This window comes from Oncorhynchus clarkii, chromosome 27 (genome assembly GCF_045791955.1).
Source record: "Oncorhynchus clarkii lewisi isolate Uvic-CL-2024 chromosome 27, UVic_Ocla_1.0, whole genome shotgun sequence".
NCBI lineage: Eukaryota > Metazoa > Chordata > Actinopteri > Salmoniformes > Salmonidae > Oncorhynchus > Oncorhynchus clarkii.
The window spans coordinates 25,344,260-25,368,034 of record NC_092173.1 but is presented as its reverse complement, the minus strand read 5'-3'; the positions used below and the strand labels follow the sequence as shown (position 1 = coordinate 25,368,034).

The window sequence follows — 23,775 nt, the reverse complement described above, 5'->3', positions numbered from 1 at the left end:
TCACCACAGTGTCTGTCATAGGGTGTGACACAGTTATGTGTCTAGCGTGCAGTGATATTAGACTAGGCTAGATACTTGGTTCTCAGAATGCTCTTTGCGTAACAGATGCGTGCCGGGTGGATTTCCAGTCCACATATGGAACCCTATTCTCTACCGTCTTCAGCAATTTTAAACTGAGCCAAGCTGGCCCCCTCCCATCTCTTCTCCCTCTACCCCCCCCCCCCCCCCCCCCCCCCCCCCTCCCCCTTATTTCTTATGTAGCCCAGCACTCATGGAGTCAATCGTGTGACGCAACAAGCTCCTGCACGATTGACTCCACCGACACACTGAGAATACGTTGTTGTTTTGGCCCGGCTCTAGAGTGGCTGGCGTTCTAAAAATGTCTGAGGTGGAGGGCTGAAGCGGTGGAAAATGCTTGGGGGATGTTTTGAGTTTCCCTCAAGACAGTAACATTTCTTCGAGCTGATGTAGTACACTTCCTTCCAGTGTTTCCTAGAAGAGCATCAATCAAAGCTTGTTTGTGGCATAACTCTGGCTGGATCGCCTGGTGACTCAGTGGTTTTCCATCTAGCAAGTGGATGGGAATAGAAGGATTGTGAAATGCTTTTATAAGTGGAATATGACTGCCTGTGCGTGTGGGGCTGCTGATGTTAGATAGCAGGAAGCAGAATTGTTTGTGCTGCTGTTTTTGTTTTGGCGTATTCCTTTTGAGGAAGGAGGGTTATGTAGAATAACCCTGTTGGCAGGTTTTGTATGTGTCCAAAGTCCAACTCTTTAACAGATAGTGTTTTGAGTAACATTACATTCTGACTCATTGGGTGTCTCCTCTCTTGTGGTAAAAATGTTGATAATAGCAACAGCTGTAACCAACCACTGCCTTAGAAAATACAGAGTGTCACTTAGTCTAGATTTGCACCATGGAAGAGGTTTTGGACTCTATTGTAGGATAGATTTTATGGTGGCATAGACGGTTCATTTTCAACCTCCTGAGGGCTGGAGATTAAAGGGGGTGAGGCTGTCCTGTATTTGTACCTCTCACATATGTTACCCTCCTCCTCCAGGACAGTGTACAGCCTGGCCAACTCCCTTCTTTCCTTTCCTCCTATTCTTCCTCTCCCAGTCCCCATCCCCCCCATCAACCAGTATAGTGCAGGGGCTGAAAACGGCTAGTCCCCAGGCCAATACCAGCCACCACACACACACACACACACACCCCGACCGATCAGAGCAGATAATGGTGGTGGGGTCTCCCCTCCCCCATTGCTACAACCCAACAGCAACATCCTTGAAATCCATTTTCCTAGTATCCACAGCCATGAGCCAATGGGATTGGTCAGGGAGGAAGGGGCCCAGCCAATAAGCCTGGTGCAGGCTGACAGGTCAGCTGACAGGAAAAAGCTGAAGTGGAATTAATGGATGGCTGGTTTTCGGAGCGAATGCAGTGTTTTTTGCTCTCCAACTGGAGGCCTTGGCTGAGAGATGATTAGAACCAGAGTAATGCAGTCCAATAACTGACTAGTATGGCTGTTGGTAGTCAAGGAATTGATTTTCTGAGACCCTTTGATTTGTTAGTATGGCACACAGAAAATAATGACGTTAAATTGTTTTGAACTCATACACTGGTTAGAGATTAAAGAAGCCTTTCATGTGACAGGCTATTTCCTTCACCGAGAATCAATCATGGAAAGGGGTTTGCATGGTCTTGTCACAAGAAACACTTCTGGATCTAATCATAGATAGCCTACTTAGAATGGCGCTGAAGGGATTGGAAAATGTGTGACGACAGTTGTTTTTTTTATGGTTGTTGTTAACTTCATGCACATGGCAAGCTGCTCGATCTGCCACATGATGCAGTACCCTCAACCTGACACCACACACACACGCACACTCCTCCAAATACATGTGAGCTTGCTTAACCTGGAGGCCTGATTTTGTGTTACTTGGCTTCTGTCCAGCGTCTTCTTAGCTCCTCCATCACCATGTTGGCAAGGTGTCCCCTATATCTGTAACATCGCCCAGTTCCCTTGAACCCAATAGCCTCGAACACGCACACACACACACACCAACAATCTCAGCTTGACCCTGCTGTGTAATGAACTCCATTTCTTTCCCTTCAAGAATGTAGACGGTAGCACGACACAGCTTTGAGGTGAGGGGTTCACTAAGGACGGCACCTTTTCTTTGAGGTGTGTCAATTTGATCTTAAACCCATGTCAGTCGCACAGTGTGAGATGAAGGATGAGGATGTCAGTGTGTCTGTAGATTGGAGCCAGCTACTCTACTGTACGGATCTAATCCAGATCAGTTATGTGTTATGGGCTTCAGTTCATGCTTGGTGGCAAGGGAATCCTATTCTCTGTACTGTACACATGATCCATCTGTACAGTATGTAGACTATATCTGTCTGTATCTGTACATACATGTCAGTCTGTTTGACGAAGCTGGTCCTCTACAGTAGTGGATGTGACAGGTGTTGTGAGAGAGATCACTCTAACCCATGTTGTTTCTCTCCTCTCATTCAGGAAACTCCCAACTCTGTGTTCCTGGTCATGGAGGTAGGTGGTGTCACACTGTCAGAATGCAACCTCTTCTGCTGAGCTGCCTATAAGCTGCCAGGGTCTCTATCTTTGTGTTGATACCTCTCCCCTCTCTCTAACTGCTCACTCTCTCTCCATGTGCCCATGGTCATTTCATCAGTCCTATGAGAGGCTGCAAACCCAGTGTGTTTCTGTCCTCGCTCTGCCTCTCCTCTCTCCTTCCCCTTCTTTCTCTCTCTACCCCCTCCCTCTCATTGCTCAAGGCCACAAAATTCCACAAACCGCCTGAAGGAAAAAAACAAACTGTCTGCCACCTTAAGTAGCCCTCAAAAAACGTACCTGTACACTCACACCCCGCTTTCGAGGAATACTGTTATCCAAGAACAAACTGTGTTTGTTTGCCTTATATTTAGCCCTGAAATACTTATTCTGCCCTTCTCATATTCAAGCTGTTGTTACGGTAACTGGCTGAGCAAGGTGTCTTGGGACCCTGGTACCTGTTACCCTGGCCTGCCTGGGGTGTTCTAGATGGTTGTGGTACGCAGGATTGTTATTCTGAGAGCCACGCTGACATTAAGGAGGCAGGGTCTCCTGGCACAAGAGAAGAAACAGACATAAATCTGGCTTTGTAGCCTCTGAGCACCATTCAACCTTGGTCGTATAGATAAAAGGCTGCTTAATCAATGCTATAGCACTCCAAGAGAGATGTGCATAGATGGTATCAATACTAGGCTAGCATGAATACTAATCTGGCTGGTGTTTGCCAGACTGCCTGTTTTGCTTAGTAAGAAAGGCTTGTCTTACGCAATGGTTAGAGGAGGGAGCAGATGACTTATTAAGCAGTCACTTATTAAGCAATCAGCGCGCAGGGCTCACACTCCAGTCTTTTGGCAGCGGTTGGAACACATTAAAAATAATACTGTTTTAAGGGAAACAATGCCCTTTTAGCTGCAACATTGACTCTCAGTATGAAGCAAAGCAGTCTTTTTATTTGAACAAACATTATTTGTGTGCAGTGTACCTCATAAATGATTGTCCTCACACAGAACTTAATCGGATAGATTCACTAGAATATAATTATGGGCCCTTGACCATTCATGGCATCCCAAACAGCAATCAATGTGGACACCCCCATAATAGTGAAATATATTGTTGCCCTACAATTCTGTGGTTATGGCGGACCCCTAAGAATGTGTTATTGAAACCCTGCTCAATGCCTCTGCTGCTTGCAGTAAAAGGATGGACATACACACAGAGCATCCATCTTCCCGTGTCTCATGTCAATAAGGATCTGAGCTGTAATTGATTTTCCTGTTCAAAGGGTAAACAACATGGTGTGGTAATAAACTGAACTGGAGTCAGATCCTACCAGTCACTGTGATAAGGCAGAAGCTCTTTAAGGCCAGATCAAACCAATGCTTTGGTCAGAGGAAGCTTCGGTAACCAACAGGATTTAATTGGTATTCTCACTGTGGTAGACTACATCCAATTTGCTGAGTAGAGTGTTGGAGGCTATTTTGTAAATTACATCACCGTAGTTAAGGGTCGGTAGGATAGTCCATTTTACGAGGTTATATTAGCAACATGGGTAAAGGATGCTTTGTTACGAAATTGGAAGCCGATTCTAGATGTAATTTTGGATTGGAGATGCTTAATGTGAGTCTGGAAGAAGATTTTACAGTCTAACCAAAATATATATAAGTATATGTAGATGTCCAAATTAGAGGTTGACCGATTAATCGGAATGGCCGATAAATTAGGGCCTATTTCAAGTTTTCATAACAATCGGAAATGGGTACTTTTGAACACCGATTTGGCCGATTTTATAAAAAAAAAATGATTGATTATTCATTCAAACAGCACTTTCGTGCGTTTTGCCAGCAGCTCTTTGCTTTGCTTCAAGTATTGCGCTGTTTATGACTTCAGGCCCATCAACTCCCGAGATTAGGCTGGTGTAACCGATGTGAAACAACTAGCTAGTTAGCGGGGTGCGCGCTAATAGCTTTTCAAACGTCACTCGCTCTGAGACTTGGAGTAGTTTTTCCCCTTGCTCTGCATGGTTAACGCTGCTTCGAGGGTGGCTGTTGTCGATGTGTTCCTGGTTCGAGCCCAGGTAGGGGCGAGGAGAGGGACGGAAGCTATACTGTTACACTGGCAATACTAAAGCGCCTTTAAGAACATCCAATAGTCAAAGGTATATGAAATACAAATGGTATAAAGAAAAATAGTCCTATAATTCCTATAATAACTACAACCTAAAACTTCTTACCTGGGAATATTGACGACTCATGTTAAAAGGAACCACCAGCTTTCATATGTTCTCATGTTCTGAGCAAGGAACTTAAACGTTAGCTTTCTTACATGGCACATATTGCACTTTTACTTTCTTTTCCAACACTTTGTTTTTGCATTATTTAAACCAAATTTAACATGTTTCATTATTTATTTGAGGCTAAATTGATTTTATTGATGTATTATATTAAGTTAAATAAGTGTTCATTCAGTATTGTTGTAATTGTCATTATTACAAATACATTTTAAAAATCGTCTGATTAATCGGTATCTGCTTTTTTTGGTCCTCCAATAATCCGTATCGGTATCGGCGTTAAAAATCATAATCGGTCGACCTCTAGTACACATATTCTAAGTCAGAACCGTCCAGAGTACTGATGCTAGACGAGGGTGCGGGCAGCGATCGGTTGAAGAGCATGCATTTAGTTTTACTTGCATTTAAGAGCAGTTGGAGGCCACGGAAGGAGAGTTGCATGGCATTGAAGCTCGTCTTGAGGTTTGTTAACACAGTGTCCAAAGAAGGGCCAGAAGTGTACAGAATGGTGTCGTCTGCGTAGAGGTGGATCAGAGAATCACCAGCAGCAAGAGCGACATCATTGATGTATTCAGAGAAAAGAGTCGGCCTGAGAATTGAACCGTGTGGCACACTGAACTCTATCTGAGAAGTAGTTGGTGAACCAGGCGAGGCAGTCATTTGAGAAACCCATGCTGTTGAGTCTGCCAATAAGAATGTGGTGATTGACAGAGTCAAAAGCCTTGGTCAGGTCGATGAATACGGCTGCACAGTAATGTCTCTTATCGATGGCGGTTATGATATCGTTTAGAACCTTGAGCGTGGCTGAGGTGCACCCATGATCAGCTCGGAAACCAGAATGCATAGCGGAGAAGGTACGGTGGGATTCGAAATGGTCGGTGATCGGTTTGTTAACTTGGCTTTCAAAGACTTAAGTAAGGGCAGGATGGATATAGGTCTGTAACAGTTTGGGTCTAGAGTGTCTCCCCCTTTTGAAGAGGGGGATGACCGCGGCAACTTTCCAGTCTTTAGGGATCTCGGACGATACGAAAGAGAGGTTGTAACAGGCTAGTAATAAGGGTTGCAACAATTGCGGTGGATCATTTTAAAAAGAGAGGGTCCAGATTGTCTAGCCCGGCTGATTTGTAGGGGCCCAGATTTTGAAGCTCTTTCAGAAGAACATCAGCTATCTGGATTTGGGTAAAGGAGAAATGGGGGGGGGCTTGGGCACGTTGCAGTGGGGGGTGCAGAGCTGTTGACAGGGGTAGGGGTAGCCAGGTGGGAAGCATGGCCAGCCGTAGAAAAATACTTATTGAAATTATCAATTATCGTAGTTTTATCGGTGGTGACTGTTTCCTAGCCTCAGTGCAGTGGGAGGAGGTGCTCTTATTCTCCATGGACTTTACTGTGTCCCAGAACATTTTGTAGTTTGTGCTATTTCTGTTTGTGTATATTGGTTCCTAACTTCCCTAAAAAGTTGCAAATCGCGGGGGCTGTTCGATGCTAATGCAGTACGCCACAGGATGTTTTTGTGCTGTTCAAGGGCAGTCAGTTCTGGAGTGAACCAAGGGTTATAGTTGTTCTTAGTTCTACATTCTTTGAATTAGGGCATGCTTGTTTAAGATGGTGAGGAAAGCACTTTTAAAGAATCACCAGACATCCTCTAATGACAGAGTGAGGTTAATAGCCTTCCAGGATACTCTGCAGGCTATCTCTGCAGTAGATTGCAACTCCACCCCCTTTAGCAGTTCTATTTTGGTGGAAAATGTTGTAGTTGGGGATGGAAATGTCTGAATTTTTGGTTGCCTTCCTTAGCCAGGATTTAGACATGGCTAGGACATCAGGTTTGGCGGAGTGTGCTAAAGCAGTGAATAAAACAAAGTTAGGGAGGAGGCTTCTAATGTTAACATGCATGAAACCAAAGCTTTTACTGTTACGGTTAAACGAACTAAACTGGAAAATGGCGGACAGACGGGGTAAATGCTAGCATAAATTAGCCTTCCCTTAGCTCCCCTCTGTTTCTCTACTTTTCTCTTCCCTGCTCCCTTGCACATTTTCTCTAACTCTCTCATTCTTTTTCTTGGACTACTCTCCCTCACACTCTGTCCTTCCTGCTCTCTGTGTTGACTAATGCCAGGATTAACAGAGATTGTCAGTACTGATAACAGCACAGCCATTCATCAGATTTTAATTGATGAGACCCTTCATTATCTGGGCTTTGTGGTCGCACACAAACACACATACACACACACACAGCCTGATACTGATAATCTGTGTTGTTCTTACACAGCCTGCTAATAGAATGGTTTTGTTTGTCTTGTTCCTCCCCACAGTACTGCAACGGTGGCGATCTGGCTGACTATCTGCAAGGTAAGCATCACACTAATCTCAACAGACACGGAGTATTATTCATCAAAACAGAATAACTAGCGGTGGAGAGGAGTGTGGGTACTTTTGTGTACGTCTCTATCTGCCGTCTGTCTGTGTGTGTGTGTTGTGTGTTCCCAATGCGAGGGAATGTTGTGTGTAGGAGCCAACACAGTGATATGACACAATGGGTTCCTTCTTTAGCATCAAGGTCAGCATAGCTGAGTCTCAAAGGTCACTCCTCTCTCATAATGCTTCCCAAGAAAGCACCAAGCACTGAACGTCTTAATAGGATGTTGCTTGTGGAGGTCTGCATGGTATATCATTGATTTTATTGGCTCTCACATCACCTCAAGGCACGGTACAGTGTCTGTACCTCTCTCTTCTAGCGCGCACAGTCACACTCTCCCCCTTTCTGTTGCGGTCTCTATTTCTCTCTTTCTCTTTCTCTCTCTCTCTCTCTCTCTCTCTCTCTCGCTCTCTCTCTCCCCCCACCCCCTTTATAAACCCTCATTGTATAATATTGTCACACAACCTTGTTATTTGATTAATTACACAACTTTGCTACGTTTAGAAGAAGTTGTCACAGTTGTACTTTAGAGAGTGTTGTTAAATCCCTGATTTAATGTGTGTAAGCATGGTTAGATTGACACAAGATCCATTGTGATCATAATGGTTTGGTTTACTCTTTAGAGACCCAGGAATCTTCTAAGCTAGCAGCTCACTGGATTAGCTAATGTTATTGTTTCACTGCAACCAGTACATGCAGGACCAGACACACTCCACTGCCCGACCTCTTATGCTAACTACAGTAATCTTCATCACTGTTAATACTTTTATTACTTAGGCTGCTAATGTTCAAACAATTACTACTCTAATCGGTTGTGCTTGCATAGAAGATGTAGACTACTTGCAGAATAAGCCATCCCTTGGATTCTGTGTGCAGTTGTGGTGACGGAGCTCTCCCAATGCATCCTGATGTAGAAGTTTTAATGCATTTCTCTCATTGATATAGGTGCATCTAAATCACTTAAATGTAAGCTGAGGCAATCTGTAATTAATGCAATAGATTAGGGAGATGGAGATATTGAGTGTGTATAACTGCTGGCAAATGTTTGGTATGGGTCCCATGTGGCTCAGTTGGTTGAGCATGGTGCTTGCAATGCCAGAGTTGTGGGTTTCGTTTCCCACAGGGGGAACGTATGAAAATGGATGTACTCACTACTGTAAATTGCTCTGGATAAGAATGTCTGCTAAATGACTAAAATTTCAATCTGAAAATGTAATGATTGGTGTGAGTGAAACATTAGTCTGTGAAATAGTTGTAAAAAGTTGTCTATGGCCTCAAGACTAGTGTATCGTGGGTGGATAATGTCCTTATAGAGTTTTCGTGCATTATGGGTATTGTAGTTTTGTATGAATAAAATATGCTGATAGCCAGTGTGGGTGTAGTAGTCTTTTACCACTACATCCCTGGTCATCATACATTATGTGCCAATACATTTCTACTGTAATGAAGGATTGTGGGTAAGTGGTTTTTCCCTCCTCTCTGCTCTCCCTAGCCAAGGGGACACTGAGAGAAGACACTCTGAGGGTGTTCCTCCAGCAGATATCTGCAGCAATGAGGATCCTCAACAGTAAAGGCATCATCCACCGAGACCTGAAACCACAGAACATCCTGCTGTCATACACCAGCCGCAAGAGATCCAGCATCAACGGCATCCGCATCAAAATAGGTGACTGACCAACCCAGCCCCTCAAACACAACACACACTCAGTTAAACTAAGCTAAAATTAAAGACAACTATCCCTTTAATTCTTCATAATGTTTCTATGATATAAATACTGTGTATATATATATATATAGAGATGGCCTATCCATTAACTGTTAGCCATCAAATGATTTGTCTTATTGTCTCACAAGTGTCATCAAATGTCATATATCACGATGCACCACAATGACAGCTAGCTAAGGTCATGATTAGTTGTTTTGAACCCTACAGCTATATTTAGTTTGCACAGTGCTATTTGCTCAAGATGTGGTGACTCTCATGTTGTGTGTTGCGTTCTCAATTTCCTAGTGTCTGAGAGGCCTGGTAATGGGAGTCGTGACACTCCGACAATAGTAGCTATTAATAACACAGACTGACGGCCTTCTCTCTTTCAGCTGACTTTGGCTTCGCACGATACCTCCAGAGCAACATGATGGCCGCCACGCTGTGTGGCTCCCCCATGTACATGGTGGGTGCAGGTGTGCGTGTGTTTTTAGTGTTTGTGTGTGTAAGGGTGTCATGTCTGCAGTCTCTTGTTCTCCGGCAACCTGCAGCTGGAACGGTCCTTTCAGAGCGTGACCTCTAACCTCTGTCCTCTAACCAGGCCCCAGAAGTGATCATGTCTCAGAACTATGACGCAAAGGCAGACCTGTGGAGCATTGGAACTGTCGTCTACCAGTGTCTCGTAGGGAAGCCCCCTTTCCAGGTAGGATGGAGAGCGAAAGGGCAGCATTAAACTGTGTGAAATATCAAATAAAATTGTATTTGTCACATGTGCGGAAAACAACAACAGGTATTTCTTTACAGAGAAATCCTTACTTGCAAGCCCTTAACCAACAATGCAGTTTTAAGAAACCCCCCCCCCCCCCCCCCCCCAAATAAAAGTAAGAGATAAGAATAACAAATAATTAAAGAGCAGCAGTAAATAACAATAGCGGTGCTATATACAGGGGGTACCACTACAGAGTCACCGGTGTCGAGGTAATTGAGGTAACATGTACATCTAGGTAGAGTTATTAAAGTGACTATGCATAGATAATAAGAGTAGCAGCAGTGTAGAAGGGAGGGGGGCAATGCAAATAGTCTGGGTAGCCATTTGATTAGCTGTTCAGGAGTCTTATGGCTTGGGGGTAGAAGCTGTTTAGAATCTTATTGGACCTAGACTTGGCGCTCCGGTACCGCTTGCCGTGCAGTAGCAGAGAGAACAGTATGACTAGGGTTGGGTTGCTGGAGTCTTTGACAATTTTTAGGGCCTTCCTCTGACACCGCCTGGTATAGAGATCGTGGATAGCAGGAAGCTTGGCCCTGGTGATGTACTGGGCCGTACGCACTACCCTCTGTAGTGCCTTGAGGCCGAGCAGTTGCCATACCAGGCAATGATGCAACCCTTCAGGATGCTCTCGATGGTGCAGCTGTAAAACCTTTTGAGGATCTTATGACCCATGCCAAATCTTTTCAGTCTGCTGGGGGGGAATGGGTTTTGTCGTGCTCTCTTCACGACTGTCTTGGTGTGCTTGGACCATGTTCATTTGTTGGTGATGTGGACTTGAAACTCTCGACTCGCTCCGCTTACAGCCCCGTTGAAGTTAATGGGGGTGTGCTCGGTCCTCCTTTTCCTGTAGTCCACAATCATCTCCTTTGTCTTGGTCACTTTGAGGGAGAGGTTGTTGTCCTTGCACCACACGGTCAGGTCTCTGACCTTCTCCCCATAGGCTATCTCATCGTTGTTGGTGATCACGTCTACCACTGGTGTTAGAGTCGTGCCTGGCCGTGTAGTCGTGAGTGAACAGGGTGTACAGGAGGAGACTGAGCACGCACCCCTGAGGGGCCCCCATGTTGAGGATCAGAGTGGTGGCTGTGTTGTTACTTACCCTTACCACCTGGGGGCAGCCCATCAGGAAGTCCAGAATCCAGTTGCCAAGGGATGCGTTTAGTCCCAGGTTCTTTAGCTTAGTGATAGCACCACACCTCAGTACTCAGCGCTTAACAATCTACACTTTGTAGCTTTGATGGCATTCTCACATAGGTGTTCCTTTTGTCCAGGTGTGAAAGGGCAGTGTGGAGTGCAATAGAGATTGCATCATCTGTGGATCTGTGTCCACAGATTAAATATGAAATATGTCACCCACAATGTTTGTTTATAGAAGTAGTATGCAAACCCCATGTCACTCTGTTCTCTCTCTGTCTGTCTGTCTTTAGGCCAACAGTCCTCAGGACCTGAGGATGTTCTATGAGAAGAACAAGTCGCTGCTACCCATGTAGGTCAACAGATGATAGGATTTAGGAATGATTTAACTATCTGATCGAGGCCTTTTGGGCTGAAAATCATGTTTTTACCTAGAATGTGTGTCTGTTCCTCTATTACTTAGCATCCCGAGGGAGACGTCTCCTTCCCTTTGCAACCTGTTGCTAGGCCTGCTGCAGAGGAACCAGAAGGACAGGATGGACTTCGGTCAGTTCTGACATCACGTCCCTTCTAGAAAATAAATGATTTAATACTTAAAGTTTGTTATCTATAAATTGTACATTACTTCTCTAACATTCACACTCCTGTCTTGTTGTTTCAGATGCGTTTTTCAGTCATCCTTTCTTAGATCCAGCGTCTGCCATCAAAAAATGTGAGTAGATGGATGAGAACTTCCTTCATCAATAACGGGGAAATACCTGTTGTGGTGTCAGAGCTGTATTGTGAGGTGGCATTGATGTTGAGAGCACTTAGGTCTTGTGTATTTGCATGTTATTGTCTCCAGCATGTCCTGTTCCAGTACCCAACTGCCCTAGCGCTGTGACCGACATCACATGTGGCAGCTCACCCTCTGTTCGCTACAACTCCCCTGCCGTAAGTTCATCCTGATTGCCTATACACCTCATAGTTGCATTCCACACCCAGTGGGTTTATCCGTACCTCAAGGCATAGCACCACACCTCAGTACTCAGCGCTTAACAATCTAGACTTTGTACAGTAGCTCAGTGGGAAAATGGACAAACTGAGTTTCCCAGGGATGTACTCTTTCTCTCTGTCCACTGTGATTGCATTATTCTGGCAGTCTACATAGCCCAGTCTGGCACTAATTGAATTGTACTGCCCAAGCCCTCTCTCTCAATTTCTTTCTCTTTCCCTATCCTCCTAACACATTCACACACACCACCTACCCCCACCAACATAAACACACCTTTTGCTCACTACAACACACACATACCCCTTCCCTTCTTCAGTCTCTCCCAGACATGCAGACCTTACCTGAGGACTGTCTGTCGTCGCCCCCCCTGGGCCCTCCAAACTACCTGCAGCTGTCTAAGGAGTCTGGGGGAAGCACCAGCAGCAAGAACTCCTCAAGCGACACGGACGACTTTGTCCTGGTACCACACCTCTCCACAGAGTCTTGTGAGTCTGCAGGAACACACACATGCAGACATGCACACACACAATGGACACTTGCTACTCCTTATTACACTAATTAGGCCTACTGACAACACTACATGTACATTGTGCACCTACGTACACTCTTAGACTAAGCACCTGCTATAAAACGCACACTGAGCACCTACTCACACTTGACACACACAGTTGACCAAATAGAAACACATTTTGAGTGGCAGTATGGGTAGTAGGTTCATTCACTTATGTGCCATGGTTTATACTCTTGTCTGGTTGGCTCACTTCCCTCTTCCTCAGATGACCAGCCAATGGGAGCAGTGGGGCATCGGCCGTCTGGAGAGTGGTGTGGAGGGTGAGTGTAACGTCATCGACTTCAGGTCTTAGCATAGATTCAGCCAGTGTGTGTGTGTGGGTATTTATGTACAGTACCAGTCAAAAGTTTTGACACACCTTTTCATTCAAGGTCTTTTCTTTATTTTTACTATTGTCTACATTGTCGAATTATAGTGAAGACATCAAAACTATGATGTAACACATATGGAATCATGTAGTAACCAAAAGTATTAAACTAATCAAAATATATTTTATATTTGAGATTCTTCAATGTAGCCACCCTTTGCCTTGATGACAGCTTTGCACACTCTTGGCATTCTCTTAACCAGCTTCGCCTGGATTGCTTTTCCAACAGTCTTGAAGGAGTTCCCACATATGCTGAGCACTTGTTGGCTGCTTTTCCTTCACTCGGCGGTCCAACTCATCCCAAACCATCTCAATTGGGTTGAGGTCGGATGATTGTGGAGTCCAGGTCATCTGATGCAGCACTCCATCACTTTCCTTCTTGGTCAAATAGCCTTTAAACAGTCTGGAGGTGTGTTGGGTCATTGTCCTGTTGAAAAACAAATGATAGTCCCGTTAAGCGGAAACCGGATGGGATGGCGTATCGCTGCAGAATGCTGTGGTAGCCATGCTGGTTAAGTGTGCCTTGAATTGTAAATAAATCACTGACAGTGTCACCAGCAAAGCACCATCACACCTCCTCCATGCTTCACAGTGGGAACCACACATGCGGGAATCATCCGTTCACCTACAGTACTCTGCATCTCACAAAGACACAGCGGTTGGAACCAAAAATCTCAAATTTGGACTCATCAGACCAAAGGACAGATTTCCACCAGTTTAATGTCCTTTGCTCGTGTTTGTTGGGCCAAGCAAGTCTCTTCTTCTTATTGGTGTCCTTTAGTAGTGGTTTCTTTGCAGCAATTCGACCTTGAAGTCCTGTTTCTGAACAGATGTTGAGATGCGTCTTAGTGAACTCTGTGAAGCATTTATTTGAGCTGCAGTTTCTGAGGCCGGTAACTCTGCAGTATCCGCTGCAGAAGAGGTAACTCTGGGTCTTCCTTTCCTGTGGCAGTCCTCATAAGAGCCAGTTTCATCAGAGCGCTTGATGTTTTTTGTGTCTGCACTTGAAGAAATATTCAAAGTTCTTGAAATGTTCTGTATTGACTGACCTTCATGTCTTAAAGTAATGTTGAACTGTCGTTTCTCTTTGCTTATTTGAGCTGTTCTTGCCATAATATGGACTCGGTCTTTTACCAAATAGGGCCATCTTCTGTATACCCACCCCTACCTTGTCACAACACAATTGATTGGCCCTAATGCATTATGAAGGAAATAAATTCCACAAATGTCTTTTAACAGGACATCTCTGTTAATTGAAATGCATTCCAGGTGACTACCTCATTAAGCTGGATGAGAGAATGCCAACCAAGTGTTTGCAAAGGTGTAATCAAGGCAAAATGTGTCTACTTTGAAAAATATCAAATATATTTTGATTCGTTGAGCACTTGTTTGGTTACTACATGATGCCGTTATTTCATAGTTTTGATGTCTTCACTATTATTCTACAATGTAGAAAATAGTAAAAATAAAGATCAACCCTTGAATGAGTAGGTGTGTCCAAACTTTTGACTGGTTCTGTGTGTGTGTGTGTGTGTGTGTGTGTGTGTGTGTGTGTGTGTGTGTGTGTGTGTGTGTGTGTGTGTGTGTGTGTGTGTGTGTGTGTGTGTGTGTGTGTGTGTGTGTGTGTGTGTGTGTGTGTGTGTGTGTGTGTGTGTGTGTGTGTGTGTGTGCATAGGTAGGTAGGTAGGTAGGTAGGAGTGTTCTAAAGCTGTCCAACTCTTTGTTGTCTGATTTGGGCCGGCCACCATTTCAGAAAGGAACATACAGCATGCCCCTGCACCTCCTCTGGTTATCCTTGGAGCACAATATCTAGATGACCTGACCTAGTTTCTCTGACTCCCCTGGGCTTGACTGTGTTGCACCATGCTCATTGGAAATCTATCATGTTTTCACTGTTGACTTGTTGCGTCATGGAAATGTAACTTAAGCTCAGAAAGGATTAATAAACAGTCTGTTTGACCTGTGTCCCTAAACTGGGATATTTCAGGAAATGGGCAAGTTTTTTTTTTATGTATTTGAGCAATTAGATTTATAGCATGTTAGACAGATCTAACAATGATTGTCACAAAACATAATAAAAATGTGTGGTGGATGTTGACAAGGACCAAGATTAGAAATAGACTGAGGAGCTGATGGAGATATGAGCCAGTCTGCATGCTGGTATTTCAGCCCCAGATATCAGGTTTGTGTGTGTGCAGTGACATGTGTCCGTCAGCTGTGAACGGGCTCTGCATGAGTAAGTGCATTCTGTCTACTCCACATGGACATTTTCAATGTATAACTCTACTGGTGTCATCTCTGTCAGTCTGCAGAGCAGCTGTGTTTTGTTAATTTTCTACCCCTTAGTCATAAACTACATGATATTGGTGTCTGAAAGCAATATATTCATGTCAAAATCGATTTGATTTGTGCTTATATTGTGTAGATGTCTCAGATAAATGGCTACTGTGTATCCTAAACAACCCAGACTAGGCAGGTCTGTGGTATAAGAATAGGTCTCTTACACACAGGAAATCGCTGTGGGCAAACGTCACGGCACCTCAAATGACTGTCTCATACACACAGAGCAGAGACACAAACACCACTTCTCCCCAAAGTCACTTCCTCCTCTCCTGTGACCCCACACTATCTCTCTCTGTTTGTAAATAACCTGCAGCATGAGAAGGCTCTCCACCCTCATCTATCACTCTTTTTTTATTTTCGCTCCCCCTGTTCCTCTCCTTGTTTCTCTCTTTGTAAATAGCCTCCAGTAATACTGTTTTTTAATGCTCTGTTTCTCTCTCCCTGTCTTGTATCCACACTCATTTGGTCTATTCCTTGCTTGTTTCCCCCTGTCACTCTCTCCTCAATCATATAGCTGCTTCCCTCCTTTCTCACCATCTATCTATATTCATCTATGGGGTGATAGTTTCTCTCTTTTCCCTATCACCCTGGCGCTTAAAGTGATCCTCCAAAGTTAAGAATATACATTTTTACAATATGTTACGAATTTGTAAGTACTTAAGATCCTGGACTGCGTCTTTAATTCTCGCTCTTCCTGTCCCTTTCCCCCATCCCTCCCCTCTCTTCATTCTCTTTCCCTTGTTCCCTGGTTGTGCTGCCAGGTGGTTAACACTCAGCCTGTCCTTCTGTGACCTGTCTTTCTGCTGTGAGGTGAGGAGCTAGTCTGTATGAGTGCCAATAGAGTCATTCTCTATTCCTGGAGGATCCCACCCCTCAGTCGGCTCACATCACCTCAGCTCCCCTTACCTCCCACAGTCACTTGTTTTTCCCCTGTGCTCTGTCTGTCCTTAATCGATCCCTGGGCCAGGGAATGCAAGGGGGGGAGGGAAAGTGCAGAGAGACAGAGCCACTACTAAGGATGAATATGGAGAAAAGAAGGGAGCAGCTGCCCAAAATGAATGAGGAGAGGGCAATGAGCAGAGACAAAGAAAATATAAAAAGAGTATTTAGAGAGAGACAGAGGGAGTGCACACAGAGGAGAGGGAAAAGACAGTGCTGTGTTTCCATTCCCCTCTGGGTAGATGCAGTAAAGACAAACAGATTCCCTCTCTCCTCTCAAAGAAGATGGTCATGACTGACCTACAAACTGCCTATTGTTAGGGAGAGCATCGTGTGTAGCTCCAGTGTCCCCATTAGCTTCGTTTGTTAGAACACATCAGCTTTTAACAACCTGTTCTGGGGAGAAATGAATGTGTTAAACTGAATGACTGCATGGGGTAATACAGTGCACTGAGGTTATAGAATAAACCACGGATATGCCACTTTGATGAACCTTTATGGCCCTTTTTACTTTTGGTTGGAACTAGAAATGTCTTACCAAAAGCTTTGTCAATGTGTGTTGTGTTAAAATGTGTTTCTTTGCTTCCCGGAGTGGAAAGCAGACAAAGAAAACCCTCTGTCTTTGTCTGTGTGTTGCTGCTGTACAGGACAGATGGATGGTCGTGTGCCTCACGTGTATCCCTCAGTCTATTCCCTTTCTCTGGTCTACACCCTCCCCCGCTAACCATCTTATTACATAATGCTGCTACTGTTAAATCTGCCCTGTTCTATAACATTTATATTCCTCCTCCCTTTCCTCTCTTTTTCCCTTTTTCATTCTAAACCCAAGTCAACCCCCTATGGTTGACCCGTGTATGACTTTAGCTCAGGGAACATTTTGGACCAATGGAATAACAAAGGCATGTAAATGAGGCCAGCTTTCTTTCCTCCTGTCCCTTTGTCTGATAGAAAGGAGGTGGGCTTTAGCACGTGCTATTGGCTGAGCTCTCAAACCACAGTCTCTTCCATAACTCCTCCTCTTAGCACTGACTGCTCCCCACTGATTGGGCAGACACGTGTGTGCGTGCGCGCATGTGTGCAATGGCCCTGCCCCCTCTGGGTTGGGCCAGCCCCCTTCTTGCAGGACTGAAGTTTAGTTCCTCCCCCAGCCTCAGTTGAAAATGCCATATGTGTAAACTGACCTACAAAAATAAAATAAAAAGAACTCCGAGACATAGCCTGGCTAGAAACTTCTAGTCAGTCTTCATGTTCTATTTATACAAATTCTGTCTCAGAAGGACTGAAGTATTTTTTTAAACATTAATTTCTATGGGTGCCATCATTCCTGAACAGATGGTGCAGAACTAGCAGACAGACTGGCTAATGTTCCTGCTCTTCCCCCTTTCACCACTCCAGGCAGCCGCAGACCACCGGACAGACCCCCATGGTGTCCCCCCGGGCAGAGACTACCCCCATCCCTGTGCCCACCCAGGTGCGGAACTACCAGCGCATCAAACAGAACCTCTCCAACAGCCCCACCACCACCACGCTCTATGGCTCACACAGGTAAGAGACTGGGGAGGTGCCACTTTCCTGGGGAGTTCCCTGAAGTACACCTGAGACTAGTCTATCTTGTTGTTTGATCTCTGATGACTAACCTTTGGGTTTGGAAAATTCCTCTTCAACTCTGTCAGTTATTGCATCAGGCAATTAAGTTTAATCAGTTCAGTCAGTGGATATTGCTTGTGTGTTGTATTGTGTATAATATATATATATATGTATATATATATATATATATATAAATAAAATATAAAAGCACTTCCCTCCACCACAATACAACACACAAGCAATATCCACTGACTGAACTGATGAAACTTAATTGCCTGATGCAATAACTGACAGAGTTGAAGAGGAATTTTCCAAACCCAAAGGTTACACCTTTTATTTAACCTTTTATTTAAGTTAGTTAAGGACAAATTCTTATTTTCAATGACGGCCTAGGAGCAGTGCCTGTTCAGGGGCAGGATGACAGATTTGACAGATGTCAGCTCGAGATTTGAACTTGCAACCTTTCGGTTACTAGTCCAACGCTCTTAACCACTAGGCTACCCTGCTGCCCCTAGGCATATATAGAAAGGGAGGGAATACGAAAAGGTTTCGAATCTCCTTTCGAGGCAAATTAGTTTTATTGTTGTGCTTCTATTGACTGTTGTGAGAGGAGATAAGAACATTGCCACAGGGATTAGTATAAAGTTCCTGTGGTGTTTTTCCAATGAGACTTACCCCCACACCAGTGGGCAGCCAGGGTTTTATGTTAATGTGAGCTCTAGTGTTATTGTGTTTCCATCAGGAGTGTGACACTAGAGGTGGTGAGAAGAATCAAGACTGTTGCTTTGCAAGAATGTGTTAATGTTCAGTGTTATGTAAATGCATGCTGAAAAGTACCCAGGGTCTTACCTTGGCTCCAAGTTAGAGCAGGCCCGCCGGGAGCCATGTCCCAGTGAGACATGGGTACCGGCCCACATAGATGGAAACAGAAAAGTCTGAGCCTTTTGGGTAAGCTACTGGGGTAAATCCTCAATGGACATGCGGCACTGGAGTAGCCTAGCTCCACAGTGAACCCTCAACTCTACACCCCCTACTTACCCTCACCACAGGGCCCCGAAGCCTGGGCAGCGGGTACTGAGTAGCCAGCCTCTCCAACTGCTGACCCTTGGCCCTGGGTCTGACTCTGAGTCCACCAAGGAGGATTAAGCTCTCTGTCACAGACCGACTACCCTGTCCCTTGACCGTGTCTGGGCTAGTTAACAAGTTAGCGCTAACAAGACGAGATGAATGCAGAGAGCTAGCAGAAAGACAGTGTGCAGACATCTCAGGGGAAGACTGGCTTCTATATGTGCCCGGCTGCTGCCTACGCTTTCTCTGTTCGCCATCTTTTTTTAAAAACTCCATACATCTCAAGAGAGGAAGTGCAGGAGAAAGAGTGGAAGAGTACTCGCTATCAGTACAACAGTTTTAGCGAGGATAGGCTAACAGCTGTGTTTTGAAGTCCTGTGCTTGCAGCGTGACAGGGTTGTCTTGGCAGCAAAATGACGGTCGCAGAATAACTCAGGAAGTTTAAATTAGAACCAAGTGAAAAAGGCAACCGTTAGACACTGAGCTGAGGGAATGGAATCTAGCTAAGCTCATTGACAAAAGGTTTATTAAATGTTAAAGTTTTCAGGTGTTTCAGAAAGGTTATTTCATGATAAACATGAAGGATAGTGGTTGGAAACTAGAGCTTCGCTGTAAGCTGAAAATAAGGGTGTTCAAGAACTGTTAGACAAGTAATGAAGCTTGGTGGTGTTGGTTCTGGTGGACTAACAATGAATGTGTAACATTGTTGGTATGTATGTTCTGTATATTTGTGATATCTAAACCTTCATTGTGTGTGCTTGTGGTCTATGCAGGTCTGGTACAGTGAGGCGGTCCAACACCAGTCCCATGGGTTTCCCTAAGGTTGGCTCTGGGTCCCCCAGCTCTGCAGACTGCAGCCCTCAGATGACAGGCAGACGTCTCTCTATAGGCAGCTCCCGCCCATACTCCCCCTCACCTCTGGGTAAGAACATGCCCCCATCTCTTATCATTCAACACTCCTGGCATCATAATTAATTTCACTTTTAAACTTTCTCATTGAAACGGCATTAATATGTCTGTGTTTCTCTAAGTGGGCACCATCCCAGAGCAGCTGGGTCACTGTTGCTGTGGACACCCTCAGGGCCATGAGTCCCGCAGCCGCAGCTCCTCAGGAGGTGAGTTCAGTAGACCGACAGACATACAGACAGACAGAACAAGGCTGGGTTTACCAAAAGCATCATGGCACTAAAATCATCGTAATTCCACTGAAACTAAATATGATCTTAGTGATATTATGCTCTGGGGAAACACAGCCCAGGATGACTTTTTAAGGAGACAAAGCCAGCTACAGAAGTGTTTACATGTTCTTCCCTCTCTCCCCTCCTCCCCGAGGCGGATGTTTATGCCATGAGTCAGGTTATTTTTTTGAGTAACAGGTGTTCCATTAACGCTCTGGGAGGGAGGTTGTGTGTATGGGAGTTCCACCCATCCACACAGTTTTCACAAGTGTGTCACTATCTGAGTCAAGAGGCCAGTATCCATGGCAACCCCAGTGACATAGGTGGGACTTACCCTGAGCAAACCAGTGCAGATACAGTTAGTACTTAGTCTCCTTTTAGAAAACTTGATGACCTACTAAAGAAAAAAACAGAAGTTTCAGGGGTCTTTTTTCTTTTTTGAACTTCTCAGCAGCAATCCTGTTAATGAACAAGACGCTCATAAAACAGGAACCTAGTGGCCCTTTACTGCTGCTATTTACTGCTGCTATTTTTGACTTGGTTTACAGTGGAAAAATACACATTTCAAGACTGTAGAGCCATCTAGTGGTGAATTTTAAATCTTCTCTAGATCAGTATGTGCTAACGCCACTGACACTATACTAACACTAATGTAACTAATGATCGCCACTAAACCAATTATTAATGTTAAACTTTTACATTTGACATTAATAATTGGTTTAGTGGCGATCATTAGTTAAAAAAATTACTTGTATGAATGACTCTGTGTGTCTCTTTTAGGTTCTCCAGTGCCGTCGTCCCAGTTACTGGGTGGTCGCCTGCAGAGTGCCCCCACCCTGACTGAGGTCTACCACACCAGACAGAAACTCCACAAGCAGCTGTCAGACCCCATCCAGCCCTCCACCTGCAACTACCCCCCCAGCCACTCCCCCCACCTGGGTCGCCCTGGCAACCTGGGCACCTCCCCCCGCTCCTCTGATTGGCTGACGAAGTCACCTCTGCCCACAATCATTGGCTCCCCCACCAAGGTCGGTTGAGTTGATAACCATTTTGGCATATTTTAATCATTAACCTAATTCTGTTTCGCTACGGTGTGTCCGACTTACCACAACCAGTAACTGTTAACCTCTATGTCCCTGTTCAGCCCATCTCAGCCCCATTTAAGATACCTAAGACGCAGGCGTCCTGTAACCTGATGGCCCTGGCAGACAGTCCCACACCCACTAAGACCCTGGCGGACGCACGAGACATCTGTGCCCACCACTGTACCCCCTACCCCAGTGGACGCCAGTCTGTCCCTGAGGCCAGCAGGACCACATTTGGCAGGTAAACGGTGCACTGTTGTCTTTTTCTCTGTCTCATTCTCTCTGTGTGGGTAATATATCTCTTATCAATGTGTTTCTCTCCCCAGGTCTGTCAGTACTGGCCGTCTGTCTGAACAGCCAGTCAGAATCACTCTAGGGGGACAGCCCTACCAGGGAAGCACAGACAGCCTCAACACAGAGCGGCCCATGGATACAGGTAAATATACACACACACACACACTGTCTTAGTTTCATCCTTCCAGGTATAAATAATGGAACAGATGTTTTTACCATTAATTAGAAAGGAGCTGGAGACTGAAAATGTGTTGTGAAATAACCTAGCTGGTAAACTGACCTGGACATCAATGGTTTAGTAGATAATACTTACCCGTTGTCCCAAAGAACAACACAAATACAAACACGCACCAGTCTTTGCTTTATGGATTCTCGCCCTGCATGAACTGCTTGGATTGGCTGCTCTGACAGGACCTTCCTGTGTAACAGAGAGCTTGATTGGCTTAGTGTGAATGACCGGCCCTCCCTCCCTCCCTAGCACCAGCAGGACCGTTTGGGCTGGCTCAGCCTCGGGGCGGGGCGGCGAGTCCCCGGACCGTTCTCTTCACCGTGGGCTCGCCCCCCAACAGCAGCACCCCCCCTACCTGCAGCCACTTGGGCACCCGGCCGCGCACCACCTCAGGTGAGACCGCTCACTGCATCAGCGGCTAACTGCTAGGCTAACCGCTTGCTAAACCCCACTTCCCAAAGCTACACCCTCCAAGCTAACCTGCTAACGCTAATTACTACGACTCCACTCAATGTTTCCTACCTGGAGTGAAGTGACTCCGTGGTGGTGGTTCCAATGCCCTGAGATACATTACTGCTATTTAGTGGGCAGTCTCTCTCCCTCTCCTTGTGCTGTTCATCTTAGTGGGTACTATCAATAATACTCTGTGTCTCAGTGGGCTGAACTTTGTTCTGGAAAATGTTGTAATTTTGTTCATCTGAAATTCTCTATTCAAATTCAGCCAATGAAAGGAGCAATCAAATTATGCCAAAGTGATAGGCCTACATATTGACACACATCAACAACAAAGTTATCCTTGCGCTCTCTCTCCCTCTCTCTCAGTGGGCTCCAACAGTTCGGCAGGCTCCCTGTGCTCCACCAGTGGGCGGGTGTACGTGGGCTCTCCTCCGGGCATGGCCATCGGGGCCTCTCCCCCAGGGGGTGCAGAGGCAGGTCCCAGCAGCCTACGCTATATCCCTTACGGTACCTCTCCCCCCAGCCTGGACGGATTCATCACCTTTGAGGCCCCAGAGCTGCCTGAGGAGACACTTATGGAGGTGGGAGAGGGGGCCCTTTGTGTGTCTGTGTGTGTGTGGCATTTCTATTTGCACACGTCTTTATGTAATATCTGACCTGTATCATGTGTTTGACTACAGCGAGAGCACACAGACACTCTGATGCACCTACGGATGATGCTGTCCTTCACCGACTGTGTGCTGGAGATCGCAGCGGTGCGAGCAGGAGGGGCAGACCTGGGCGTATCGGCTGCCTCCCTCTACCCCCCTCAGGAGAGTGTGGTAGTGGACCAGATCAGCCAGCTCAGCAAGGAGTGGGGGTAAGGGAGAGACCAAAAATGGGGGAATGGGGTTCACAGTTTAACTGAAAGTATTATGGTTTTAGTTTGGACCCAGACCTGTAGCATTTCATCATAGTGAGGCACAAAAACATCAGTTTCATCACAATTTAAATTATTGTTGTAAAAGACAATTATGACGTTTTTAAGAAAGAAAAGCCATGGAAGCCGTATAGGTTAGTAATGTGTGCTGTGCTACCCTCTACAGGCAGGTGGAGCAGCTGGTGCTGTACATGAAGGCTGCCCAGCTCCTAGCCTCCTCCCTCCACCTGGCCAAGGCCCAGATCAAATCAGCCAAGCTCAACCCTTCCAGCGCCGTCAAGCAGGGTAAGACAAATGTCCCCAGACCGGTACAGTGGCATTACACTATAGTATTTATAAACCGCATACAAACTTAAAACACTTAAAATATACATGTATAATTACTTAGATATAATTTATTTTTATTTGAGCATAACTAACTTTCTCTCCCCCTCCCTCACCCCCTTCTTCAGTGGTGAAGAGTCTGAACGAGCGTTACAAGAGCTGCATCTCCCTGTGTCGGCGGCTCACAGACAAGCTGAACCACTTCTTCTCAGACAAGCAGCGCTTCGTAGACGAGATCAACAGCGTGACCGCAGAAAAACTCATCTATAACCACGCTGTGGAAACGGTGCAGTCTGCAGCTCTGGATGAGATGTTTCAGCAGACGGAGGACATAGCCTACCGCTACAACAAGGCTGCCATGCTGCTAGATGGCCTGTCCAAGATCCTCCAGGACCCTGCAGACATCCAAAATGTGGCCAAGTGTAAGTATCCACGTGCCGTCCTTAACTGTAGACTGAAGACCAGTCTGTTTCTGCTATGCCATTGTTATGTCATGTATGGCCAAAGCACAAATCCATCTGACAACCAGGCTCC

At 45.4% G+C, this 23,775-nt stretch overlaps 1 protein-coding gene across 2 annotated transcripts in view; it reads left to right on the top strand.

The window, feature by feature from the left end:
* LOC139385513 (serine/threonine-protein kinase ULK2-like) overlaps positions 1 to 23,775 on the top strand; it is a 47,406-nt gene that overhangs the window by 20,693 nt on the left and 2,938 nt on the right. The window contains exons 4-25 of one of the 2 annotated variants that reach the window (XM_071130634.1): positions 2,523 to 2,555; positions 7,176 to 7,212; positions 8,772 to 8,945; positions 9,377 to 9,450; positions 9,586 to 9,687; positions 11,181 to 11,239; positions 11,351 to 11,433; positions 11,549 to 11,599; positions 11,732 to 11,820; positions 12,198 to 12,366; positions 12,658 to 12,712; positions 17,497 to 17,646; positions 19,530 to 19,678; positions 19,788 to 19,871; positions 20,715 to 20,962; positions 21,079 to 21,260; positions 21,346 to 21,455; positions 21,792 to 21,935; positions 22,365 to 22,579; positions 22,679 to 22,857; positions 23,084 to 23,202; positions 23,370 to 23,663. In XM_071130634.1, coding sequence (XP_070986735.1) covers positions 2,523 to 2,555; positions 7,176 to 7,212; positions 8,772 to 8,945; positions 9,377 to 9,450; positions 9,586 to 9,687; positions 11,181 to 11,239; positions 11,351 to 11,433; positions 11,549 to 11,599; positions 11,732 to 11,820; positions 12,198 to 12,366; positions 12,658 to 12,712; positions 17,497 to 17,646; positions 19,530 to 19,678; positions 19,788 to 19,871; positions 20,715 to 20,962; positions 21,079 to 21,260; positions 21,346 to 21,455; positions 21,792 to 21,935; positions 22,365 to 22,579; positions 22,679 to 22,857; positions 23,084 to 23,202; positions 23,370 to 23,663 — 2,800 coding nt within the window. The remainder of the gene's footprint in view (positions 1 to 2,522; positions 2,556 to 7,175; positions 7,213 to 8,771; positions 8,946 to 9,376; positions 9,451 to 9,585; positions 9,688 to 11,180; positions 11,240 to 11,350; positions 11,434 to 11,548; positions 11,600 to 11,731; positions 11,821 to 12,197; positions 12,367 to 12,657; positions 12,713 to 17,496; positions 17,647 to 19,529; positions 19,679 to 19,787; positions 19,872 to 20,714; positions 20,963 to 21,078; positions 21,261 to 21,345; positions 21,456 to 21,791; positions 21,936 to 22,364; positions 22,580 to 22,678; positions 22,858 to 23,083; positions 23,203 to 23,369; positions 23,664 to 23,775) is intronic. The other variant, XM_071130635.1, reaches the window with a different exon arrangement.